The sequence below is a fragment of the Xiphophorus maculatus genome, chromosome 12, assembly GCF_002775205.1.
Source record: "Xiphophorus maculatus strain JP 163 A chromosome 12, X_maculatus-5.0-male, whole genome shotgun sequence".
NCBI classification, from domain to species: domain Eukaryota; kingdom Metazoa; phylum Chordata; class Actinopteri; order Cyprinodontiformes; family Poeciliidae; genus Xiphophorus; species Xiphophorus maculatus.
Window position 1 is genome coordinate 835,287 of NC_036454.1, and position 26,845 is coordinate 862,131.

General features: G+C 40.9%; 1 protein-coding gene across 2 annotated transcripts in view; it reads right to left on the bottom strand.

The window, feature by feature from the left end:
- zfr (zinc finger RNA binding protein) overlaps nucleotides 1-26,845 on the bottom strand; it is a 44,118-nt gene that overhangs the window by 10,275 nt on the left and 6,998 nt on the right. For both annotated transcript variants that reach the window (XM_005813470.2, XM_005813471.2), the window contains exons 6-14: nucleotides 25,738-25,973; nucleotides 24,371-24,571; nucleotides 23,966-24,266; nucleotides 19,401-19,594; nucleotides 19,183-19,302; nucleotides 14,696-14,841; nucleotides 11,753-11,918; nucleotides 10,673-10,875; nucleotides 10,311-10,461 (exon numbers count right to left, since the gene is read on the bottom strand). In XM_005813470.2, the coding sequence (XP_005813527.1) occupies nucleotides 10,311-10,461; nucleotides 10,673-10,875; nucleotides 11,753-11,918; nucleotides 14,696-14,841; nucleotides 19,183-19,302; nucleotides 19,401-19,594; nucleotides 23,966-24,266; nucleotides 24,371-24,571; nucleotides 25,738-25,973 (1,718 nt within the window). The remainder of the gene's footprint in view (nucleotides 1-10,310; nucleotides 10,462-10,672; nucleotides 10,876-11,752; nucleotides 11,919-14,695; nucleotides 14,842-19,182; nucleotides 19,303-19,400; nucleotides 19,595-23,965; nucleotides 24,267-24,370; nucleotides 24,572-25,737; nucleotides 25,974-26,845) is intronic.

Consider the following 26,845-nt stretch of genomic DNA (forward strand, 5'->3'; position numbering starts at 1 on the left):
CAAGTGTGACATCTGGAGACTCCAAATGGATACTCCAAATGGAGACTCCAAATGGCACACTTGGACAACACCTGTACATCCTCAAAAATAAACATGTCAAAAATGACATTTCTTTTTTGTGCTACTTTCATCAGTCTTGAAATCCATGAGCAGAATACTTTATTCTACAGATTTATTGTATTTTCCAGTCCATACATTCAACACTCAATGTGCATTTACAAGAAATAAAAATGAAAAATCTGGGTGAAGCAAAATTTTTAGATTTCTTTTATATTGCAATAGCTACAAACTACTTACAGTTAAAGTATTTTTGACTGCAAAAATAGAAAATTTAGCTTGTAATCTTCATATAGAGACCAAGATTTTGCATGTACTCCAAATTGTTCAAGAACAGCAGCTGATTTAATTTGGGTATACCTTGCAGGTGTTTTTGGTGATTTAGGGGTTGAAGGTTAAGGGGTTAAAAACTGCAAATCAAGACGCTCTAACCCTTACTAGAATATTGTGGCAAACACTGCTGTTTTTTTTTTTTTTTTTTACTGTACATTTTTCTCTAAGTAGCAGTCTACCAATTGTAACCCATTCTGTCAATTATGAGCATGCAGAAAAGTATGTATTCATGATTATTCAATAAAATAAAACTTAGCCATTTCCCAAATCTACCTAGGAAATGCTTGAAATAATGGGCTAACATTTTAAATTATGAAATGCTTATCTAAATAAATAATGGGTTACCATCTTATAATGCATTTTCACATTTCTGTTACCGGTGAAGCATGACTATCCACAAAATGAAAACCTTTGCTCCCTTAATGAGAATTTTTGCATATAAATTATTGTTCTCAACTGACAAAATATAATGAACAGCTTTTGAGTTGATTTTTTTTTCCATCGTTACTTTGTTTTGAATTCACAAGCAAGAAATGTTAAAAATATATATATCATATTTAATTTTTACCAACCTGCATCTAGCACGAGTTGATGCCTTATAACTGGAAGATGTATTTATACATAATGGCTAAGTTTGACTACAGGAGGAGGATAGAGGGCTATCTTGACAGCAACAACAGCAGGCAGTTGTGGCAGGGAATCCAGCATCTCACCAACTACAGGACCAACTTCGCAGCTGCGGAAGGCGACGCCACGCTGGCAGAGGAGCTGAACCTCTTCTTTGCCCGCTTTGAGGTGAAGCCAACAGAGGCAGCCACACTACACCAAGCGACCCACAACACCACACTCCTCGTTGTAGAGGAGCACGAGGTGAGGCGCACACTGCGGGCTGTCAACCCAAGGAAGGCTGCTGGACCTGATGGCGTCCCTGGACATGTCCTGAAAGACTGCGCCGATCAGCTGGCTGGAGTCTTCACCAGGATCTTCAACCAGTCCCTAGCCCTGTCTACAGTCCCATCCTGCCTGAAATCTTCCAACATAGTCCCCATACCCAAGAAACCTCACATCTCTTGCCTCAACGACTACCCGCCAGTGGCACTAACCCCTGTGGTGACGAAGTGTTTTGAAAAACTGGTCCGGGGTCACATCACAGCACTCCTCCCTCCTGGCTTTGACCCCCACCAGTTCGCTTACAGAGCCAACAGATCCACAGAGGACGCTGTGATCACAGCCCTCCATGCTGCTCTGTCACATCTGGAGCAGCAGGGGAGCTATGTGTGGATGCTCTTTGTAGACTACAGCTCTGCTTTTAATACCATCCTCCCTCACAGACTGGTGGACAAATTGGGGGACGTGGGCCTCCCTCACTCCACCTGCATGTGGATTCTGAGCTTCCTGACCAACCGACAGCAGAGAGTTAGGGTGGGAAAACATACATCCACTGCCCTCAGCCTTAGTACTGGCTCTCCACAGGGCAGTGTGCTGAGCCCCTGCTCAGGATGGGTGTCAACGACTCAGTGATCTCCTGGGTGACTGACTACTTGACAGGCAGGTCACAGTTTGTCCGTCTGGGCAGTGTCCTGTCTGATGTGGTGGTCAGTGACGTAGGAGCTCCACAGGGAACTGTGCTTTCTCCCTTCCTCTTCACCCTGTACACCACTGATTTCCAGTACAACTCTGAGTCATGTCACCTACAGAAGTTTTCTGACGACTCAGCGGTTGTCGGGTGTATAAGGGATGAAGGGGAGGGGGAGTACAGGACACTGGTGGACAGCTTTGTGGAGTGGTCTGACCAGAATCACCTGAGGCTCAACATTAGTAAGACCAGAGAGATGGTGATTGACTTCAGAAGGAAGAAGATACCTTCACGGCCACTAAAGATCAAAGGGGAAGTGGTGGAGGAGGTGGAGAATTACAAATACCTGGGAGTTGTAATCGGCAACAGACTGGACTGGGCATCTAACACTGACGCTGTGTGCAGGAAGGGGATGAGCAGACTATTTTTTAAGGAAGCTGAGATCCTTCAAAGTGTGCAGCAAGAGACCTTTTATCACAGTGTTGTTGCTGGTGCCATCTTTTTTGCTGCTGTGTGTTGGGGAAGCAGCATCAGAGCCAGCGACTCTAATAGACTGGACAAAATCATCAGGAAAGCTGGTTCTGTACTGGGACTAAGGCTGGAGTCCCTGAAAACTGTGGTGGAGAGGAGGACACTGAAGAAGGTTCTGTCTATTATGGACAATAAACAGCACCCTCTCCACCACATAGTGGACAGACAGCGGAGCACCTTCTCACATAGGCTGCTCCAGCTCCGCTGTGGTAGGGACAGATACAGGAAATCCTTCCTGCCACATGCCATCTCACTGTACAATAAAAGCTAAATCATTGTTCTGCACTAATCAGTCCGATTTTGCACAACTGCACTGTGGCACACTTGCTGTACATATATTTACATATACATATCTGCATTTTTTTTTATCTTTGCAAGGACTGCTCTTAAGTTGCTTTTATATTAACAGCATTCATATTTTTACAATTTATAGCATTTTATATTTTATCTACAACTACTACTCAGTGGTAGTTGTTATTGTGTCTTGTCTCTATGCTGTAACTGTGAAGTAATTTCCCTGCTGGGATGAGTAAAGTACTTCTATTCTATTCTATTGTCTGTACACATACGACTGCACCTCTGCCCACCACAGCAACACCATCATCAAGTTTGCTGATGACACCACAGTGGTGGGGCTCATCTCAGGAGGCGACGAGTCCGCCTACAGGGGTGAGGTGGAGCGGCTGTTAGTGTGGTGCAGGGAGAACAATCTGCTCCTCAACAACTCAAAGACAAAAGAACTCATAATAGATTACAGGAGGAAAAAAACGGACATTACACCACTAACCATTGGGGGAAAATGTGTGGAGAGGGTAGCTGATTTCCGTTTCCTGGGGGTCCACATTGAGCAGGGCCTCACATGGAACATGAACACCTTCGAGCTGATAAAAAAAGCCCAGCAAAGACTGTACTTCCTGAGGGTTCTCAGGAGGAACAACATCAAGGAGAAGCTGCTGGTGTCCTTCTACAAGTGCTCCATAGAGAGCATACTGACCTACTGTATCTGCGTCTGGTATAACAGCAGCACTACGGCTCAAAGGAAAGCTCTCCAAAGGGTTGTGAATACAGCCCAAAAAATCATTGGCTGCCCTCTCCCCTCACTGGAGGACCTGCACAGCGACCGCTGTCTAAGAAAAGCACAACACATCACAAAAGACACTTCTCACCCCGGACATTCTCTGTTCACACTGCTGAAGATACAGAGCAATCAGAACAAGAACCAACCGTCTCAGAGACAGTTTCTACCCGATAGCAATAACAAAACTAAATGCAATCAAAAACAACCATTAATCATCATGAATGATGTATGTGAGAATGTGGCTATTCTTATTTATTAGTTTGTTGTTTTTTTTGTTTCTTTGTTTTTTTGTTTTTTACCAGTTATTTGTTATTTCTTACATTGTGTGTGAATTGTGAGAGTTATTTTTTTGTTTTTAAGCATATGCACTGACTGATGGCCCTTTTTAAATTTCATTGTTCTTGTGACAATGACAATAAAGATTTATCATATCTTATCTTAATAACACTTAATATACTGTATATCAGGGTTTGCCTCAGTGTATTATATGTCTGGTGGCCCATAAGGCTTTATTTATTCATTTGTATCCCTTTCCTGATGTGTATTACCTTTAATTTTAGCTATGGTTAACTTCTGGTTTATGGTTTGATGCTTTTAGTTTGAAGGGACAACTTTCGGTTTAAATGTTAATGAAAGGAGATGATTAAAGCAACCCTTCATAGACGCATAGGGTATGTTAATGACACATGTTATAAAAACTAAAGTTGTGCATCTATTTCATCAAGCTAAAGTTGTTTGAACATTTTACTGTCATTTTAAGTTGTATGTATTTTTAAATTGCAAACTGTTGTAGAAGTAAAGATTTTTTGGCTTAGCCTTCTATTTTTTTCTGTTCGCATTGATAGCTCTTACAGTGAAAGTAATGCTTTATTCCCATTAAACCCGAATGTTCATCATTAGAGTCTCATCCTTCATTTAGGATGTATAAAGAAATAAACCGTTTACTGCCAATAATCTAAAATCCAGCTCCTCTGAGTGCTCCTCTGTTATGCGACGCCTCTGATGCACTACTTTCTCATGATGATATCTAATAAGAAGGACAGATATATGATGAGACCTTGGAATAATGACGGGATGTTTCTCCTCTTTTGTTAGGTTGCCAAGCGTCCTATCCTGAGAAGTCTGTCTTCATCAATCACAGGGTTCAACTTTTGGAGACAACTTTTTTTTTCCCAAGTAGTTGATTTGTTTTTATGCACCTAAGCTCCTCTTTGAATGTTTCCCTTTGTACTGTGTGAATGATAAACTTGGCTGCTTTAGATACTTCGTCTGCAGTGTTACTGTCACTCAAACACTTCCAGACTTTACTTTCTGTGTCCTTTTTCTTGAATGATGTTGCCACATGTTTTAGTGATGCAATAGTGCAACACAATCTCATCCAATGAGAGAATCTTTCAAAATGATATGGTTCCAGCTGAGTTACTGATGTTTTAGTAAAGGTTTTCACATTAGGCCTGATCTCTACATATATCTCAAGGTCAATCAGAGAAAAATTATCATAGTGTGATGTCTCAATGTCATGTAGTGTCAGAAAGGAAGGATCACTAAACCAGTTTGTGGAAGCTAATGTGGATGCTGGGATTGGTATAGTGGCTGTATCTGGTGGATTGTCACTAGCGCAGTGGTCCCCAAACCCTGGTCTGCGGACCGGTACCGGTCCGTGGAAAAATTGGTACCAGGCTGCGCAAGAAATAATTAAATATTTCCGTTTTATGTTTTATTTGAGTCTGGAGGATCTTTTATTTTGAAAATCCTTTAACCGGATTCTATCAGTTACGTCTTGCACGCCAACACTGAGCCCACAAGCAGCAAAATGAGTAAGACACTTCGGGTGTCATTGTCTCTCATCACTCCCAGATGGGACTGTCTCGTTGAAGAGAAACAAGTTCAGGGCTCCCATTAGTTATCGTGAGTTAAAATTTTCACAAAAGTAAAATGTTCGTTTTTGTGGCGCATCTGTATCTTATTTTGAAGGGACATGTAAACGTTACCATAGCGACCAGAGTCAGAGAGTGTTGGGGTAGTGGTCGAGACGAGAGGAGAAGAGCTTGTGAATTTTAGGTCTGGTTCACGCTACACAATTTAAGGATTGTCGGCCAATTTTCCAAACTTCTGTGACCACAGAGCCGATAAAAGTCCAACAGGTTCGGTTGGTTCGTGAGTCCAGCCATACGGCAGGAGCAACACACCACACACGAACCGATTCCACTCACAAACATCCCGATTCCAGAAGAAAATCCCGTAAAACCCCAACATACCATACGTGAATTTAGAATAGTCAAACAAGGATGATGATGTAGAAGCAGTAGAGATAGTTTATGGACTCATTTTAAGCGATAAAAGGTGCAACAAAAAGAAAAGGCGTTTGATAAAAGACGGAGGGAGCAGCCGCTCTATTTGCTGCAGTATGATTTGCGAGCCGTGTCCAAATATGAGTGTCCTCCATCTTTTACACACTCAATTTCCAGGCAGAATGTCACCCAGCTCTCTTAACTTTATGTTGTCTCTGTTGTTGAGTTTGGGAAAATGTTCAATCTTTAACAGTGCGTTTGCTACTACTTTAGGAGAACCGTAAGATTCCTCCAGTCGTTGTCTTACAACGTCCAGTGCTGCAGTTGGACTAAAGTGGTTGGCTGAGCGGATTCTTTTTGCCTGCTGTCCAGACTCAGCTCTAAGCCACTTGACCATTAAATCTAGCTCTTCTTGGGCTGTAACGTGCAAATCTTTAATAGCATTTTGAAATAATGTTTTCTACGACCAGTAGTTCTCTGGGTGGTCATCAAACTGCAAAAGTCCTGAACTTAACATTTCTCTCTGTGTAAGGTACTTAGTAAACCCTGTGTCTCTGTTGATGTTTGAGGAGTGTCGAACGGATATAGTTGAGGGGGGTTTGGTCTCTATGTGTTGTGCTATGTGCGAAACTTTAGGCTTAGGCATTTCTGCAATGTGTGAGCTGCTATTGTCTATTTCTTCTCTCATGGCTTTTATGCACTGTTCAAGACCAGCCTTGTGACAGGTGAATGGATCTGCTGCCAATGAGAGACCTTCAAAGTTAATGTCGGAGTGTTTTAGAACATACTCTGCCGTACGCTGTTTTGGGCTGGCAGGTGGTCCCACTGATGGATAGTCCTGTTAAAGTTTTGAGAGATCCTCCTCCTTTTCATAAACTGCAACTTCTGCTTGTGCAGCTGCAACAGCCTTCTGATAACTCAAAATATGCAAATTATCCACAAGTTCACTTTTCTGCTTCATTATGGCTACTTCTTTTTCTGATTACGCCAGCTGTGCACGTGCAGCCTCTGCTTTTGCTTGTGCCTTTAATGCTGCGGAACTTGTGGACGAAAGTTTGGATGTAAGTGTGTATAGACTTAGAACTTGTGTCTGTATTGCTTGCATTATCCTTGCTCTCCATGTCATCTGCTTTACCTGACCACAAGCTCATGACTGATGTGCTGAATATCCCCCTGTGGTTGTGGCCCACTTCAATTATGTTTTTTTTATTATGTTGTCCTCGCCGTGAGTCTTTGATTTTTCAACAGCTAGACAGCAACGCTCCAATAATCAAGCTTCTTTCTTTTTACTTGTTTATTGAAGAGTGGCCTCTGACCACTGCCTTCACTTTGGCCATCGTAAACTGTAACCTACAAGGCTTAGTATTAGCTAACGAACATTGCAAATTAGCCATTCTTATTGCAAGCTTAAAAAGAAAAACATTTCAGATGGTTAATAAACATTATGTATCATAAATATGACAGTAGGTTTAAGGGAGCAGCTCTTTGCCTTGATGCTGAAAAGGCATTTGACCAATTGGAGTGGCCCTACACCTGACTGTAATTGAGGAATTTTGGGTTTGGTGATAAATTTGTGTCTTGGATTAAAACAATGTATGCTCACCCATCTGCCTCTGTCCTTACAAACCAGGACAAGTCAGAGCCCTTTCTACTACACAGGGGGACCCGTCAGGATTGCCCCCTTAGCCCCTTGCTTTTCGCGGTCGCTATGGAACCCCTCGCCATTAGTATTAGAAAACACCCCTTAATCAAACCGATTCAATTGGGAAACATTGACCATCACATTTCATTGTATGCTGATGAAGTTGTGGTCTTCGTGTCACATCCTGAGCAGTCAGTGCCAGTTCTCCTAGACCTTATTCAGTCATTCGGTGAGATTTCAGGTCATACTATTAACTGGCAGAAGAGTGAATTTATGTCACTAGGTGTTCCGACTTCTTAGATAACCTATTATTTAAAATAACGGACAAACTGAAATATCTTGGGGTTATTCTGCCAAAGGACCCTAAACAAATTTTCAAATTGAATTTTTTGGAAAAAGTGGAGAATCTTCGGAAAGACACTGATAAATGGAGAACACTTCCTCTGTCGATGATTGGCCATATAAATGCTATTAAAATTGTGTCCTTGCCTAAATTTTTATATCTTTTTCAGGGTCTGCCTATTTTTTTAACAAAGGCTTTTTTAAAATCATTAGACTCAATAATCCTGCCTTTTGTTTGGGGCTTTAAAGCCCATAGAATATCAAAAACTCACTTACATAAACCAACAGAGATGGGAGGATTGGGATTACCTTGTTTTCAGCATTATTATTGGGCAGCGAATGCAAGAGCCCTGGTATACTGGCAGGAAGGTGATGCTCAAGAATTGTCTGCAAATTCCCCCCCATGGGTGGCTATTGAAAGAAGTGGTGTTACTGACAGCTCTCTTCCAGCTCTTCTCTTCGCAGCACCGATATCTCCCGCAATTAGTGGGGTAAATAATTTGATCGTTTTAAATTCTTTGAAAATATGGAAACAAATTAAGTTGCACTGTAAGTTACCGGAGACCTCAGTTCATGCCCCAGTTTACTGTAACCATGCTTTTCCCCCATCACTATAGGATACGTCCTTTAAAAATTGGAGATTGAAAGGCCTTAATACTCTGAAAAACTTGTACATTAACAAAAAGTTTGCTTCATTTGCTGAAGAGCTATTTTTCTCTTCCGGATACGGATTTCTTCAGATATTTGCAAGTTAGAAACTATGTTCGAACTAATATTCCGAATTTCATATCTCTCCTGGAAGAAAATAAATTATGCAAAATTCTGCTGGGCTCTCCAGGATCGAAAAAGTTAATCACGAGTTTTGTTGATGTCTTTGCAGAGCGAATTAACTTTACCACAGACTCCTTGAGGGCTGCATGGGAGGAGGAGCTGGGTTTGCGGATCGGGAGTGAGATCTGGGAGGAGGGTCTTGGGAGGATTCGGACGTGCTCTATCAATGCAAGACACCAGTTAATTCAGTTCAAGGTGTTTCATAGACTTCACTATTCTAAAATTAAACTGCACAGAATATTTCCTTCGACATCTTCAAAATGTGATAAATGTAAGTCTGTGGATGGCTCCTTATCGAATATGTGTATATGTATATATATATGCTTCATACTCTCATGTATGATTTATGTATGTTATATTCTGAAAAATTAATAAATATATATATATAAAAAAAAAGAAAAACATTTCCATAAATGACTTAAGCGTACAAATTATTCACACCACCATTACACAAAACAAAGAGACAGTTATTTTCACAATTAAACAATACTTACAAACAAATCTTGTCTGAAACACAACGTATCAAGGTAATAAACTTAATTTTACGAACTCTTTGGTGTTACGTTCCACCATCTTGGATCTCTATTTTCTTTTTTAGCGTCAAACAATGTAACAAAATATCCGCCAGGGGGAGTTCTAGTGTGATTTTCAAAACCTTGCTGGTCCAGCTTAATTTACAAAAGGCAGCACAGAGAGCATTCACAGTAAAACATGACACTTCCTGTTCTCAGTGAGCATGGCTTAAGTGATGTCATCATTTGACCATGGGTTATTGTAGGGCACCCGTTGATGATCAATCAATTAGGTTGGTTACTCAGTGAGTTTTTGTGTAGGAGATACAACAGTCTAACAACAGCAGCTTCAGCAACACTACCTGATCACCACCTCACGCTGTTCCTGCACCTGTCCACTAGTGCTCCCTGATGATGCACAAAAAAATCTGGTGTAGGTTGTGGTAAGAAGATATAGGTGATGGAATGACCTACCTAGGTGATGGAATGACCTACTCAACTGTGTAATTTGACACAGTTGAGTCAAATTACAATTCATTGGGCTCTTTAGAGGTAAACAAAGGTCATACATATTCAGTTTGGATTGGCAGACTTTACAAAATGCCTTTCAGTCATTTCTAGTCTTTGAATCTTGGATCATTAAGCCCAAGTTTGGAAAACGTATATTTTCCCATGGTCAAGCGCAAAATGACTAACTAGTCTCAACACGTTAGGCGGTTCCAACACTACGCATGCGCACAGCAGCTTGGAGTCTATCAGTGACAGCTCAGGTCCTGCCAGTACAGTAGTTAAAATTTTTTATATAGATTTTAGTAAAACAAACTTAAAAAAATAAGTGAGCATCAATGGAAAATTAAAAATATTTTGAAGGGATGATTAAAAATTTACTACCTTTTACTACCTTTAGTTACCGGCCTGCATTCTTACTACCTTTAACTGGCCTTAATTTGAGCTCATTTAATTTATTACCTTTTACTACCTTTCGCTACCGCGCGGGAACCCTGATTATGTAAGTTGACCTTGAGTATCGAGAATGGCACCTACAAATAAAATGTATTGTTTCTGTAAGATTCAGCATACTCATTTGGAAGACATGTAAACAGTATGTAAGCAGTACCGTTAGCTGTTTGGGGAGGTGCTCCACAATGCAGGCCAGCAGGCTTTCTGTGGGCTTGTCAGAGCAAAGCAGCACTAGGTTGACGTTCTTGTCTCCACGGAGCAGCAGGCCTTTAGCTAGGACACCAACCCTCATCACACCCTTTAGCACTCTGGAGAGTTGGGGAAAAAACATGTTCAATGGAAATGTGCACAAAAAGACAAACAAGTAGCTCTTAAATGTTACACTAGCATTTGTTAAGAGTAACACTGAAAGTGCGGAGTAAAAATTCATCTCCAACTTTAGACAATGACAGAGTCAAACCAGAGAACTGGTCTTAACAGGCTGACAAAGAGCACTTGTGTCTAAGACAAATGCCGAACCTGTCTTTGGCCGGTTCCTTCTTCTCTTTATCGTCCTCTTTGTCGTGTTCCTGATCTGTGATTATGTCAGAGACAAGTTTGAGGGCTCGCTCTGTAATTGACACAATTTTCTGAATGGACTGGAGCTCATCTTCAGATGGGTAAATGGCTGCATGCTTGGTCATGATGTAGCGGTCATCAGAAGAATCTGGACGACGGGGCGGCTGAAAGGGATGCAGATTTTAAAGTAGACTCAGTGATTTAAATTGCAAAAAAAATAGCTAGACAAAATAAATGTTTATTCTCATCCATTTAAGTGCAATAAAGTAGGGCTGAAACAATTAATTGCTTTTGGATTTTCCTGGAGTGAGTGAGTACACCCTTGAGTCAGCCATTTTGGAGAAACATATTTCTCCAACATTCAGCAAAAGACATTCATACTCTGCGAAAATATTCCTTCACTGAATTGCACACAAGTGTAGGCTTTGACTATGCCAAAACGACATAATTTAGCCCCTTTTGAAATGCAGGGCCCGGCCTGGCTTCAAACTAAGAACAGGCTTAGCACCTCCAGCCCAGTCACGCTGCGATCCCTAGAGCCCCGACAGCTGTGATTCCAATCAGGCTGGCCACACGGGGCTGGTTTGGAGTCAGCTATTGATTGGTGCATTGCCTGGAGATGAGGGGGGTTTTCCATATAATGTGTCGCTTTTTGCAATCTTTCAGCCAGAGAGCTTTTATTTAAGACAGGGGTGCACAAAGTCGGTCCTCGAGGGCCGGCGGCATCCTGCACGTTTTAGTTTTCTCCCTGGTGGTAGTAACAATCTTTTCAGCATGCCAATGTTTTTCTTGGGCCTTCTAACGAGCCATCATTTGATCCAGGTGCGTTAAATCAGGGAGAGAACTAAAACGTGCACGACTTGGGGTACCCCTGATTTAAGAGGTTCATTTAGCAAATAGATTAAATTTGAAAGATGCTTTATTTTAATAAATTCACTTATGTGATTTCACTTTGCTCCAGTGGTTCAACTGGACAGTAAAACAAATGCTGCATTGTGGTTGCGTGTAAAATACAAAGCAGAATAATTTATGGAGACCCACCATGGGACCCTGTGGCTGCAGACCTGGCAGACCTGGTCGGACTCCTAGAAGGCCAGGAGGGCCCAGGGGCCCCTGTATGTACCCCCCATCAGGCATTCGACGCCGATCATCCCAGTGATGCTGCTCCTCCTCCATACGTCTCCAGTACATGTCCTCTTCATATCGCCTGTAAATGACGATATGTTGTTTGTATTCCTTTGACTGCATTCACATTCATTCAGACAAACACCATTAGGCTTTATAAAAGAGCATCCCTGATCTCCCACAAAAATGCTTTATCTGCCCAACTTAGACCTCAAGTGTCCTAGTGTAACCCAGGATATGAAGCTAAATGGAAGGACATTTAGCCTTCCTGGTTGGACTTCCCTATACAGTCTGTTCTGGGCTGCCACAGGCATGCCAATTACAAACTCTGTGTTTATGTTTCTCTTTGGAAAAAGTGGACAAAGGTAATTAAAAAGTTTAATCTCCACAAACAGAAGTATTGAGTTGGCCTGCGTACCACCCGTGTTTCCTTCCAGCATCGATAGACCACAAATATAGAAGATGGACAAAACAGGGAATCACAGCATTCTGTCATATAATTAAGAATGGGAGTTATTAAAGTTTGAGGACGTGAGCCAGATTTATGACACGTCTACAGAAGGAGAGAGACTTTGGCTATAAAACAATCCCATTTTTTCCCAAAAACCACTTAACACTTAATTTTTGTGATTCTATGGTACTCTGATTGACATGCACCTAAACAGCCTGTTGCTTGCAACAGACTATATGTATGTATACACACACACAAAAAAATTCAATTTTGCAAGGTAACATAATATCATTTATACCTAAAGCAAAACATTAACAGCCAATCCAGGCAATCGGCAGTGATCAGCAAAGATCGGCCTCATGGATGATTGGTATCGGAATAGGCAGCAAAAAGCCTGATCGGAGCATCCCTGCTATATATAGGGTTCCCACTGGTATTTAGAAAAAAAATTCCATGACTTCTCCATGACCTTCAGTATAAATTTCCATGACCCAGGTACAACAGGTTAATAAAGAAAAGTGTCCAATTGAAAGACCAAACTCCACCAAGTTAAACTATAGTGATCATGTAAAAGTCCAGGCATATAGGGAGGAAATACAAATGGCAAAAATCTGAAAATAAAGCCCACACAAATAAGTATGAATTGAAAAGTGTAAATTAATTGAGGAATCATATAATGATAATGTCATCAACGAAAACATATTAGCAGTAATGCAAACACAAGATTGTACATGTATATAGAATTAACTGCTTCTACAAAAGTTCAGAACAGAGAGGCGCACACACACCCCACCATCACTAGTGTTTAATTGGAGGCTTATTTGATGATTAAATAAATATATATTGTTCATAAAATAGAATAATAATAGCTATTGCAGAGTGCGCAAAGCAATACAAAAACAAAGATTGGCTCTCACTATTGCTCATAGTAAAGAGCCATTCAGAAGAATCAACTCATTAATTCGCGAATGTTCGCATCACTATATTGCAGACTTTAGTCACAGTATTGTCGAAACAGGGCCGGACTTAGGAGGCCTAAGTATTAACTCAACTGACACAGAAACATAAATAAACACATAGAAAAACTCAAATTCTTACAATATGTATATAGAGAAATAAAACTTGTGTTCTGCTGTGAGTGACGCCAATGACTACTGGTGAGCACGATATTTCCTCCACAGGTTGAGCCACTGGTGCACTAACAATCCGGTCAACCAGGAACACATACATAAACTTTATCAGCACAGACACATGGCCACGCGCTGGGCAGCGTGTGTGGGATGTACCTGCACACGCCGCACATAGTTTAACAAAGATAAATCATTCACTGCATGCTCAAAGCACACCGTTAAAGCGCAACTACAGGTTATAAATGTGCTTCACATTGAGCTAACCAGAGCAACGCTGTGGCTTTTGAACTTGACTTATACCTTAATGAAGAATTCTCCAAACATAATTCCTCACAGGGGGTTGATATAAATGCCCATATAGGTCAGCCTGTGTCCATTTTGAATAAAAAGTGAGGCGTGCGATCTGTGCCGTCGTATACTCCAGAAATCAAACCGCTACAGTGTGTGAGGTGGCCAACAGTGTGCTCCAATCACGAGGTATGATTGGTGCACGCTGCTTTGTGCACTGGTGCAGAAACCCCATTAAAAACATGGTTCGACCAAGCTAGGGCGTAAAAATAATATATCTTACCTTACATATGAGTGCTTGAAAATACAATTTAAACGATATGAACCTTACCTGTTAGAAAGTGTTCACTGCAAACTCTTTTCTTGTCTTTTTTTTAAGTCCTTTCTTTAAAATCAACTCCCTTGTAACCAACTACCTTCAGAACACAAAAATAAAGTTTATCTTTCTATTAGAATGGTTGGAACATCCGTACATGACACAGACTTTAGGCATTTTGAAGATGGAGCAGCAGAAGTAAACGGGCTGCATTTACTTTCTGACCCCCATCTGCATTGCGTGAAGTCGGTACTATGTCATCTGCAACCCAGCAATAGGAGATATGGACTTATCGGATCACACTGCGGTGTATTTGGCACCATCATTATGGTATAGGAACAGCCTGGAGACTCTCGTGTCATAGCACTCGTCTCATGGTGCTGCCCAAACCAGTGAGAAGTGGAATGCACTATTTACAGCTTTCACCGTTTACTGATGTATACAATAAACAATCCATATCACGACAGTCGATATGGATCAGCTGTCGTGGGGCTGTCAATTTTGTTACTCTGTCAACTCAAGGTTTGTGTTATCATCCATTCATCATCACTGAGGTGAACTGCTAAAGATGTCGTTTACATGACATTGATTTTAGGCTATATTGCTCAGACGTAAGTGAAGCGCAATGGGGTACATGTAGTAAGTTTCACAACCATTGCAGAACAAATCCGTACCTCATTTCCATCCTCCAGCGCTCCTCCTCTTCTCTTCTTCTCCAGTACTCTTCTTTCTGCATCTGTTTTCTCATCTTTTCTTCCTGAATCTTTCGGGCTCGAATGCTGGGCTTGACCTCTACCTGCAGATCAGGATTTACCTTCTTCTACAAAAGAAAAATTAAAAAGACAAAACAAAACTTAATGTTGTGCAGTGTATTATAAGCCTGGCAGCTCGCCATGCTTTACTAGCCCCCCGCCAGGCCAAGTGTTGCTTGTTTTTGTTTTTAGAAAAATTTATAATAATAAAAAAATATACACTGCTCAAAAAAATAAAGGGAACACTCAAATAACACATCCTAGTTCTGAATGAAAGAAATACTCATTGAATACTTTGTTCTGTACAAAGTTGAATGTGCTGACAACAAAATCACACAAAAATCATCAATGGAAATCAAATTTATTAACCAATGGAGGCCTGGATTTGGAGCCACACACAAAATTAAAGTGAAATAACACTACACGCTGATCCAACTTTAATGTAATGTCCTTAAAACAAGTCAAAATGAGGCTCATTATTGTGTATGACCTCCCTACAACGCCTGGGCATGCTCCTGATGAGGTGGCGGATGGTCTCCTGAGGGATCTCCTCCCAGACCTGGACTAAAGCATCCGCCAACTCTTGGACAGTCTGTGGTGCAACGCCAATTGGTGGATGGAGCGAGACATGATGTCCCAGATGTGCTCAATCGGATTCAGGTCTGGGGAACGGGCTGGCCAGTCCATAGCTTCAATGCCTTCATCTTGCAGGAACTGCTGACACACTCCAGCCACATGAGGTCTAGCATTGTCCTGCATTAGGAGGAACCCAGGGCCAACCGCACCAGCATATGGTCTCACAAGGGGTTTGAGGATTTCATCTCGGTACCTAATGGCAGTCAGGCTACCTCTGGCGAGCACATGGAGGGCTGTGCGGCCCTCCAAAGAAATGCCACCCCACACCATTACTGAACCACTGCCAAACCGGTCATGCTGAAGGATGTTGCAGGCAGCAGACCGCTCTCCACGGTGTCTCCAGACTCTGTCACGTCTGTCACATGTGCGCAGTGTGAACCTGCTTTCATCTGTGAAGAGCACAAGGCGCCAGTGGCGAATTTGCCAATCCTGGTGTTCTCTGGCAAATGCCAAGCGTCCTGCACGGTGTTGGGCTGTGAGCACAACCGCCATCCTAATGGAGTCGGTTTCTAACCGTTTGTGCAGACACATGCAATTTGTGGCCTGCTGGAGGTCATTTTGCAGGGCTCTGGCAGTGCTCCTCCTGTTCCTTCTTGCACAAAGGCGGAGGTAGCGGTCCTGCTGCTGGGTTGTTGCCCTCCTACGGCCTCCTCCACGTCTCCTGGTGTACTGGCCTGTCTCCTGGTAGCGCCTCCAGCCTCTGGACACTACGCTGACAGGCACAGCAAACCTTCTTGCCACAGCTCGCATTGATGTGCCATCCTGGATGAGCTGCACTACCTGAGCCACTTGTGTGGGTTGTGGAGTCCGTCTCATGCTACCACGAGTGTGAAAGTGTTGTACAGGGGAAAATATGATTGTGTTTATATTTTTGTTGTGCTTTGCATGCTTGGGGTTTGTTTTTCTTTTTTTTCCCCGTTAATCCAAACGCACTAGACTGAAGGTGCTTGTCTAGGGAGGCGGAGCGCACTAATTGGCCACCGATACAGGTGTCAGCAGAGGCTGATTAAAGCCAAAATAAAAGGAGCCTGGATGGAAGGAGGGTAGAGGAACAAACAACCTGTTTCTGTAGGGTACAGAAACCGACACGCTGCGGAGCGAGGGGAAGACGGAATCTGCACGTCAGGCGCAGAAGACCGGGAGCTAGATAAACGGCCCAGTACAGAGGATTAGGGCAGAGGAGAACCTCTGCCCGCGCCTGTAAGTAGTGCTCTATTTTGATCAAGAGAGTAGCCATTAGCAGGAAGTACGTCTTCCGGCGGAGTTTTGGTGCGGGGATGCTGGCGCTTTCCTGCTCTTTCTTTTAGCTGGATTGGGCGGAAGAGGGGCGTTGCACGCCGAAGAGTGGAGCGGTGCTGGAGAATCGTCCCGGCAGCTGGGGATTGGCAACGGAGTGCGCTGCAGACGGATTACCTCCACCAGAAGCAACCTAAGAAGCGGAGCCCAGCCTGTGGCCTCGGATTGGTGACTTTTAGACAATTACTGAGCCCTGGATTTTATTGAGGACAAGAGGGCGGTTTTATTGTGCCACTATTCGTGACTTTTATTATTTTTTTGGTAATAAAATACCTTGCGCCTGATCGCTTTGCCGTTTGGGTTTTTGAGTTGTTTGCTCTCCCTTGTACCAAGGACAGAGTGTGGGGCCATATTGGCTGTCAACAAAAGCACCACCAACATTCAAAACTGACCAATACATCAGCCAGACAGCATAGGTACTGAGAAGTGGTCTCTGGTCCCAACTGCAGAACCACTCCTTTATTGAGTGTGTCTTGCTAATTGCCAATAATTTCCACCTGTTGTCTATTCCATTTGCACAACAGCAGGTGAAATTGATTGTCAATCAGTGTTGCTTCCTAAGTGGACAGTTTGATTTCACAGAAGTTTGATTTACTTGGAGTTATATTGTGTTGTTTAAGTGTTCCCTTTATTTTTTTGAGCAGTGTATTTTCTTTCAAATTAAATTCAGATTTAATTGCTCAGAGCGTTTCACTGGCATTGCAAATTTATTCCTAAAAGATAGTTTATGCATATAAAGCCAGAGAGCAGATCGATCACACAGCTGGTGCCTTTTGCATGTTGCCTCTGCGCGTTGCCTCGCAAGCTGCCACTGCTGGATCTTTGAAATTTACCTCAGTGCGGATTGCACGCTCCTCCTTTCACTCAAACTGGACACAGGCTGACCTGTATGGATATTTAAGTCAACCCCCTGTGTGGAATTATGTCTCTTTTGAGAAATCAAGGTAGGAGTTTAAACCCCACTGTGTTAGCTCTGGTTGCTTAGCTCTACGTGAACCGCAGGAATAACTTGTAGTCGCGCTTTCAGAGGTGTGCGTTGAGGGAGCGGTGAGAATGATTTATCTTTGTGAAAGAATTATGTGGGGAGCTTACATCTCAACACGCTGCCCAGTGTGTGGCTCTGTTTTCACTGTAAAGTTTATGTATGTTCCCGTTTGGCCGGAGCGTTAGTGGTTAACAAACCAGCACTAACCTCATCACGCAGGTTCAGCCCGGTGAGGAGCTTTCGAGCCTTCCCGCTGGTTTTATAGTTTTGTTTTTTTTTCCCGTATTATTTTTTTCGGTTACACAATGCCTTTAACTGTATCAAATGCTTTGTCCACTTAGTCAGCAAGAGTTCATGCGCGCAGCTGCGCGTAGATCAGAAAAACTCATCCCATAACCTTGAGCAACTAATAATTAAGTTGCTCAAGGTAGTTTATTAAAAACTCAACAGACACAAAATGGAAGAGCTACTAAAGCCACATTAGCAGCATTAAATTAAATCCCCCATTTGCAGTGCAGTGGATTTAACTCATCATGCAGGGCCGGTCCAAGGCTATAGGAGGCCTTGAGCAGAATTCCGGGGCCCCTCTTGCTGCTAAAAACATCAGTGCCTCTAACAGCTCCTGTGTTGGATTTAGTGAAATCTGGAAGAATGGGAGTAGTTTAATTGGCCGACCTAAAAAGAAACAAGTTATAATTGCAGTTTACTAATTTGTATTTATGAACAAACAGAGCTCAAACTCAAAGATTAAACTCATAGCATCAGACTGTAACTATGGTAACAAAACAATGTAACTATGAATATTGTTCTTTGAGCTTATACAAAGTAAACATGCCTGCTCCTTAAAATTTTACATTTAAATGTAAATATTTTAATTTTTGTATGCTGAAACAATTACATCAAATTTAGCAGCACTGATAATCTCAATAAACAAATGTTTAATTTGCATCTGTGGTCTGTGTTAAAATATTAGCCCTGGCACCCTGAAACCATGGGGGGCCTGATGGAGCAGCTGACTTAATTTGGATTAAACAGTGCAAATAATTAATATTCATTTTAATTGTATTTTTGGAATTGATGTTTTTAAGACTAGTTATGGGTTTAGATAGCATTTCACTTGTGATGTGTTCCAGTAATATATAAATACTCTGTAATATTTTTACTTTTCCTGTCTACTTCATCACATCTTCTAATGCAAAAACACGATGGACGACCTTGGCGTTCCGTGCGTCCAGCTTCGGCACCCCGACCATGGGGCTTAAGTTTTCTGGGGGAAACCCTGCTGTGATCTGACAATGGCTCAGCTGTTCCGATAACTTAAGTTACTGTTCTTGTAATTTGTTTGATGTGAACAAACTAGTTTTAATCGGTCAATAGGCAATGCTTTTGTAGTCCTTAATCATCTTCATACATTGAGTCAAATTTAAATTCTCCAGGAATTTGCAGAGATTGAAGCAAAATTTCACTGCAGCAAAGTTAGCCAGCGACCAACCTTATACTGGAGGCGATGCCTCCGTCCCTTCAGGTGCATTTCCTTTGCGTTGGGATCGTTGAAGCTACATTCACACAGCTTGCAGTGAAAACGAATGACTTTGCCTTCATCATTTCTGACCTGCAGGAAAACATTCACAAAATCCACTCTGAGCCAACACACATAAAAACCACAAGTGTAGGTTGGTTATGCATAAGCATTTCTTTATAAACACCTACTTCTTCCACATAGTCATGACCAACAGGCTGGACGTCACTCTGCAAAGCAATAAGTGCCGATGTGGACAGAGAATCACAGAGATCAGCCTTAGCATCTGGGGAAGCAGAAGAGGGTGCGGACGGCTTACAAGTATCGCCTTTGATTTCTTCTCTCATCTCCTCCATCTTTCCTGTCGTCTGTAATTTACTTCCAGCTGAAATTTACAAAACATCAAATATGAACTGCACATCCAAAACTGAATCCAATGAGAAAACATAAGAAATATTTTCAAAATGTATTTAATTACACTTCCTTGTATTAGTTATGTTTATACCGAGTTGTTGTTGGAAATGAAATCTCCATAAATGATGAATTTACTGAAACAATGAAAGATACACATATTGGGATGCAGGACATTTTGAACCAGCTCAGTCAGACCTTTTCTGCATTATTGCAGATAATTAGGAGGCAGGACAAGTGTACATTATTATTTTTTAATCAGTGAGAATGAAGAAAGCCTTCTCACTGATTGAATGCATTCTCACTGCATTCCTTTTATTTGAAAGACAATGAAGCGCGTTCTTCTTAGAGACTAAGGCATACTCCATCCAAAGCCCAACAGTTGACACTCAGTCATGTGGCTGTGGTACGCTCATATTGGCACACACCTTTCATAAAACGTCACAGACCACTTGGGTGACACCGCTCCCGCTTCTGTATGTGTCACACCTCTACCGCCGGGGTCCCTAACCCCCAGCTTCTTCTGTTTTGCTGTTATGAAACGTTCACAGAGAAAGCGCCACACTTTTCTGCAGACAGCCTCCTCTCTGAACAACATTGTTACAGTTTCAGTCCAGCAATTATTAAACATTCAGCAGTCTTATTTTTATAGGAGTTATTTAGTAAATAACAAACAAATGTACATAATTCCTCAACAAGTCAGATAAAAGTTCCTCAAAGGAATTCATTTCTCCTGCAGATACAAAAACCGGATAGTGGAAGATAGAACTAATAGAACATAAATAAACATTGCTGTCTGAGCACACTTCTGCATAAAGCACAGCAACAAACTTCTAACCAATCACAGAACACTATGTACAGAGCTCTGTTGAAATAGTTTGACCCAGGCATGGTGTCGACTTCAGGAAGAAGATGCCTCTCTGCGAACAAAGTGAAGCAGTTTTCGTCACACAACTACGTCAATAAAAGCCAATTTCAGCACTTTGCATGAAGTATGCCGGGCCTTAAGAAGAATGCATTCTCGCATCTTAAAATTCTCGCTGCATTTTTCATGTCTTAAATACTTTGATATTCTCCAACCTATTTCAACAATTCATTTATCAAAATATCCAACCCTCTTCTGGGGGGGTCACGTGACCGAAATCCGGGACGGCAGCACAGTGAATAACTCCTAGGGCAGTGTTTGAAATTTCCTTTTAAAACCCTTGTAAAAGCTGTAAGTAAGGCTCAAAAAATATGACACTGATATGTCTAAAGCTTCGTCTGTGAAACAATGTGAAATTTTTTCAAGAAGATGCAAGACAGCCACCAAAACAACACCGAGTCCAATTTGCGGTGAGGACGCTAATATGGCTGGTATAGCTGAAGTGTTGGAAGAGCTAAAGTCATTCCGGTCGGATTTTGGAGTCAAGCTGCATAGTATAGATGAAAGACTGATTGGAATGGCGAGTGTTTTAAAGTAGCGTTTCTCAACGGGGGCAGTACCGTCTGCCTGGGGGGCGTTCAGAGGACGGCAGGGGGCGGTGGCGGAAATTTTTACAAAAGGGGGGCACTGGGATTCCTTTGAGGCGCGTTTGCTTTACTTTACACCTTATATGCACAACAATACCAGTTCAGACTTTGAGCAACTTGCTAAAACGGTACTGTGTACCATTAAAACATGCTTGGCTGCAACTGTATCGATGGTAGCTCTCCTTCTCTTCAGTGTTTCTGTTAGCTTCTTGGCGCAGCTCCGCGCTCCTGGTAGCGTCACCACATCAGTTCAGCGTTACACCGACTAATGACGTTGCTGTTATTCACTTGTCTGGTGTCTGATTTTCAAATATTTTATGTTTTATTGAGGACTTTTGTACATATGTTTTGGCAGTGCTGTGATCATGTCAAAGCAGCAACTTATATTAAAACGTGTTTTATTGTACGTCTGGATGCTGCACGCTTCCATGGAAGGACAACAGAATATCTCTTTTATGCAACTAAAATCACGATACCCTCACTGTGTATCACTCAGAAAAATGAACAAATTTAAATAAAGAACTCCCTCCATGGGTGATACCACAATAGAGAGCGTTTATTTTCTAAAGTTAACATCGGTGCTAAAAGTGATGAGGTATGAAACGCTAGTACCACAGCACTTTTATTCAATTTTAATCATCTGTATACCGGGATTTTTTCCATTGTTTTAAAATGCTTATGTCAGTCTGCTTTTCTCCATTGATACGCCCCCCGACTACTCATTTGTTTGGGTTTTAACCCCAAAAACAAACAAAAAATGACGCGCACATTGCACAAAACTCTGAAACATCAAAACCAGTACGTAGAATGGAGCAACGAACTAGATGTGAATTAGGGCATAAACACAAACAATCCAACGCTAAACAGTGAAGAGTCAATATGAGTGGCAAATCAACACATGATCTGAAACACAGGATGATAAGGCGGTGAATGAGTGAAATTTACTGGTGGTGAGCGTTAATAAAAACTGTGAAATAAAACTAGCAACAGGAAAGAAACTAAAGAGGACATAGCAATAAACCAAGAGAGGATAATACTAATCAAAGAAAACTACATGGAAATGAATGAAGAACAAAATTGAAGAATAAACTAAGAAACTAAAGTAAATACAGCAAAATAAACTGGTATGGCAAGACCTTACGAGCAATAATTAATACAGAAAGGACAGTATAGCAAGAACAAACAGAGACTATTTTCAGATAAAAGGTAAAATAATGTTGAAGTGCTATGAGTTTGTTGAGACCACATCTAGTACTAAGAAATATATTTTACAGACGATAACAGTAAGGACCTTATCACTTATTTCTGTTTTTAATTAGATTTTATATTATATATCTACAGTACAGACCAAAAGTTTGGACACATCTTCTAATTCAATGGGTTTTCTTTATTTTCATGACTACTTTTTACATTCCCACTTATTAACCTGACAGGGCACACCTATGAAGTGAAAACCATTTCAGGTGACGACCTCTTGAAGCTCATCAAGAAAATGCAGAGTGTGTGCAAAGCAGTAATCACAGCAAAAGGTTGCTACTTTGAAGAAACTGGAATATAAGGGCTATTTTCAGTTGTTTTACACTTTTTTGTTTAGTGCATATTTCCACATGTGTTATTCATAGTTTTGATGCCTTCAGTGTGAATCTACAAAGTCAATAGTCATGAAATTAAAGGAAACTCATTGAATTAAAAGTTGTGTCCAAACTTCTGGTCTGTACTGTATTTCTTCAATATTATTTTTCATGACAGTGTCAATGTCATGAGGCTGGTGACTCCATGACACTTTCAATTTGACTCATTAGGATTTAATTAAGAACCAGCCTTGTTCTTTGTAATTTCTGTCCAGGAAACTATTAATCTATAAATCAATAGTCAGGTCTATATAAAGATATAATCCATATTTCTATCCCATATTTGTATAGAATTAAAAAGATGTGGAACGAGCGTGCCATGGTGGCGTAGCGGTTAGAGCAACCCGTATTTGGAGGCCTTGAGTCCTCGACGAGGCCGTCACAGGTTCGACTCCTGGACCCGACGACATTTGCCGCATGTCTTCCCCCTCTCCTTCCCTGTTTCCTGTCAGCCTACTATCATATAAGGGACACTAGAGCCCACAAAAAGACCCCCTGGAGGGGTAAAAAAAAAAAAAGGATGTGGAACTTTTACTTTTTCACTGAAAGCTCTGGTTTGCACAGTAAATGCCATGTGGGTGAAATTTTATGGAAGATACTCTGATGTCCCATTCTCCTGAACACAGCACAGAGCTGCAGAACAAGAAACTCACAGAAACACTGAAGAGAAGTTATGATTGATATGTTTGCAGTTCTGTCCATGTTTTAATGTTGCAGAGCACAGTTTTTTGCAAATAGTTTAAAGTTCAACTGGTATGTGTTGTACAACTTTTATCTGGTCATTTTGTGAAAGATTTAACAACTAACATCAGAAAATGGCACAGAACAAAAATACTTTTTCCACTCTGATTGGCTGCTGTTAGGCCTATTGATTTTAACTTAAATGTCCATTCATTGCATTTTTCGCAGATGCCTGTAAAAATATTTTTTATTCACATAGTTTTCTTGTTCTCTGGGAAATTATTTTTGATGATAAATACAGAAACAACCATAAAAATCAAAGCATCAACAATAGTGATAGTAATACTACTAATAAAATAATATTCAGTGCAAAGAAGCCTACAAATTTTTTGATGGTAAGGGATAATGGACATGGGGGCGTTGGCCCAAAAAAGGTTGAGAAACACTATTTTAAAGGAAATTGGTTCTCCTGTAGTGTAAATATTTTATAATTAAAGGAAAAATGAAGAAAGTTTACTAACCAACAAAATTAATCTTCGGAGTGTTGACTTTCTTGCCAGGTGCTGCAGAACTGGCAACAGAGAGATTGCTGGCCAGTGGATTCTTGGTAACCACACTGCTGCTGGTTATGTTGACAGCTTTCAGATAGGGGGCGCTAGAGCTGGAGGAAGAGTTGGAAGACAGACACAAAGAGCTGGAAGTGCTGGAACTGCTAAGGGAGGTCTTGCCAGTAGCAGAAGCACCTGAGGCTGATGTCTGAGTGATCATACTGGGCTCTGTGGAAGGAATGGGCTTTCCAAGTTTGGTATGAAGTTTCACAACCTGCAAGAAGAATTCAGCATTTGAAATGAGAAATGAAGGTCTGTGTGAAACCTTTTCCAAGTTCCAAGTAAACACAGTGTTGGTTTATGTCCCAACATCCAAACCTTCTGGTGCTTGGCTCCTCGAATATGGGCGGCATAAGCGTCAGCTCCAGTGCACGAAACATCACAAAGTTCACAGCGAAGCTGGTTCTGAGCGTTCCGGGCCAGCGCCCCACCTGCAGTGCTGCTGCTGCTGCCCTGCGACACTTTCAGTGCTGCTTCCTTCTTCTTATGCTTCTGGCCTTCCAAATGCTCTTTATAAGTCTAATGGTGGGATGGAGAAAATGACTGGGAATTGTTTTTTTTTTTTTGCTTTTGTTTGTTTATTTTTAGTATTAGCATATTGACAACACTGTTAACTAGGTGTGTGCACTTATTGTTAAAACTTTTAAGTTGTGACCAGAGATTTGATTCATCAATGTGTCAATAAATTTCAATTAATGTTAATAACAAAACTCACAGTATTATCAAAAATGTTACTTTTATTACTTTCTTCACAGTTTGTTCCTTCAGAGCATCAATAAATCAATAAATGTCAGCCTTGCGGGATTTACATGTGGACAAAATTACAGGTACCCCTCGGTTAATGAAAGAAAAACCCACAATGGTCACAGAAATAACTTGAATCTGACAAAGGAAAGGTAATAATGAATGAAACTTCTATGAAAATAAACAAATAAAAGTCAGACATTCAAACATACTTCAACAGAATTATCTTAAAAAATAAACTCATGAAATAGGCCTCAAATACAAAAACTTGCAAGGTGTGTGAATAGGTCTGAGCTTACCTCTCTATATGGAAAAAAAATAGTATTTTGTTCTAAATAGAAGAAGCCTTCTACACTCAAACATCAACTCAATCTATTGACCTTCAGTATTTCATCAACTCTGGTCTTACCAGAGTGGAATGCTGGAGTTTAATGTCTGAAGCACATATGCTTCAGACATTAAACAGAAGATGTTGCCTGATGATGATATTTAATTTTCCAACATCCACTCCCATTTCCCAATTGCTCCATTAGTGATTTTAACTATCAGAGTCACTAATATCATTGTCATTATTGTGTGATTATTCTGATCTTACACCTGCTACTTCCAATCATATTCAGAACTGAAGAAGCCTTTTGGATCAGAGGTGAAACACATTAAAACAATTTTAAAAGTCCAACTGCCTTCTATTTGGGCTCTTGGGAACCCCAAGTGAACTAACACTGCTACAAATTAAAAAATTGATTAAGAAAAAAAAATCTGTTTAAGCTACACAAGCCCACTCCTCTAACTAGTCTAGGTTGACAATTATTGTAAGTAGCACAAAAAAAATAAAAGGAGGCTTGTAAGAGAAAAATAAATCTGTGCCGCAAAGTTAAGGTGAGTTTCTTATTCATGTTCTATGTTGTGGCGACCATATAGTCTGTTTTCAGTGAGCTTACCTGTGGGCCAGCACAGCTGATCTTGCAGACATCACAGTAGTGTATCTGAGTGGGCTTGGGTGGCTGCTTGGGTCGAAGCTGCTTACTCTGGAATGTGGGTTTCTTAGGGAAAGTGTTTCCTGACCAGGCAGCTGTTGCTGCCACTGCTGCAACTGCCTGCTTCTGCTGCTGCTGCTGCTGGTAGTAGCTGGAGGCTGCTGAGTACACAGCTGCTTCATAGCCCGAGTACGATGTTCCTAGTCAAAAAAATATATAAATAAATAAAAAATCTTGAAGTCTTTTCATTTACTGTAGGATTCAATGCTTTTTTTTAATACACAAATTCACTTCAAAAGTCACATCTAAGCATTTCATCTGTCATTTACAGAAAAATATAAAATCAATTCAGATTCTAGAATACAGACTCCAATTCAATTACATTCATTCCAATTTGTTCCTATTTTGATACAATGAAGTCAAATTCATTTTATAATACCAAAACTACCTCTTAACATTGTCAAGATGGTAAAATTTCAGAAAAGCAGTAGTAAGAAAAATGTTGAAGGTAAATTTGGATATACATCTTTCACAAAGATAAAAAAATATTACAGTGTGACAATTAATAATCATTATTAAAATTAGAGGTAGAACCAATTAGCCATCTCAGCACCTATTCAGAAACAGGAATAGGTGACAAGAAGAGTTGGTTGTATTTATTTTATAGTTTGAAGTTTGTAAATGAGATTCGGTTGTGGTGTTACTTTCATAAACTACTCAGACTCATCTAAGGCTGCATGATATCAGAAAAATATGTAATTGCGATAAAGTGGGTTTATGCCATCTAGCATGTTTACTACCTCACCACTGCTGATACAGGAGCTTTACTCATAGTTTTGAGTTTTCGGCTTTAGATGCTTTGTCCGGGTTGTAATGTTACTCAAACTCTGAAGCAGTTAGTACCATGCTTCAGATTTTATTGTTGGATGTTCACTAGAATCTTTGCAATTTTTAAACTTCCAGCTGCACTTCAATATTTGAATGCTCAGTGGAGGGGATGCTGTGTAAAGTTATGAGCTAAAGTAGGGAGAGATGAAGACCTCAGTTTCCACTGATTTTGATTTAAATTAGT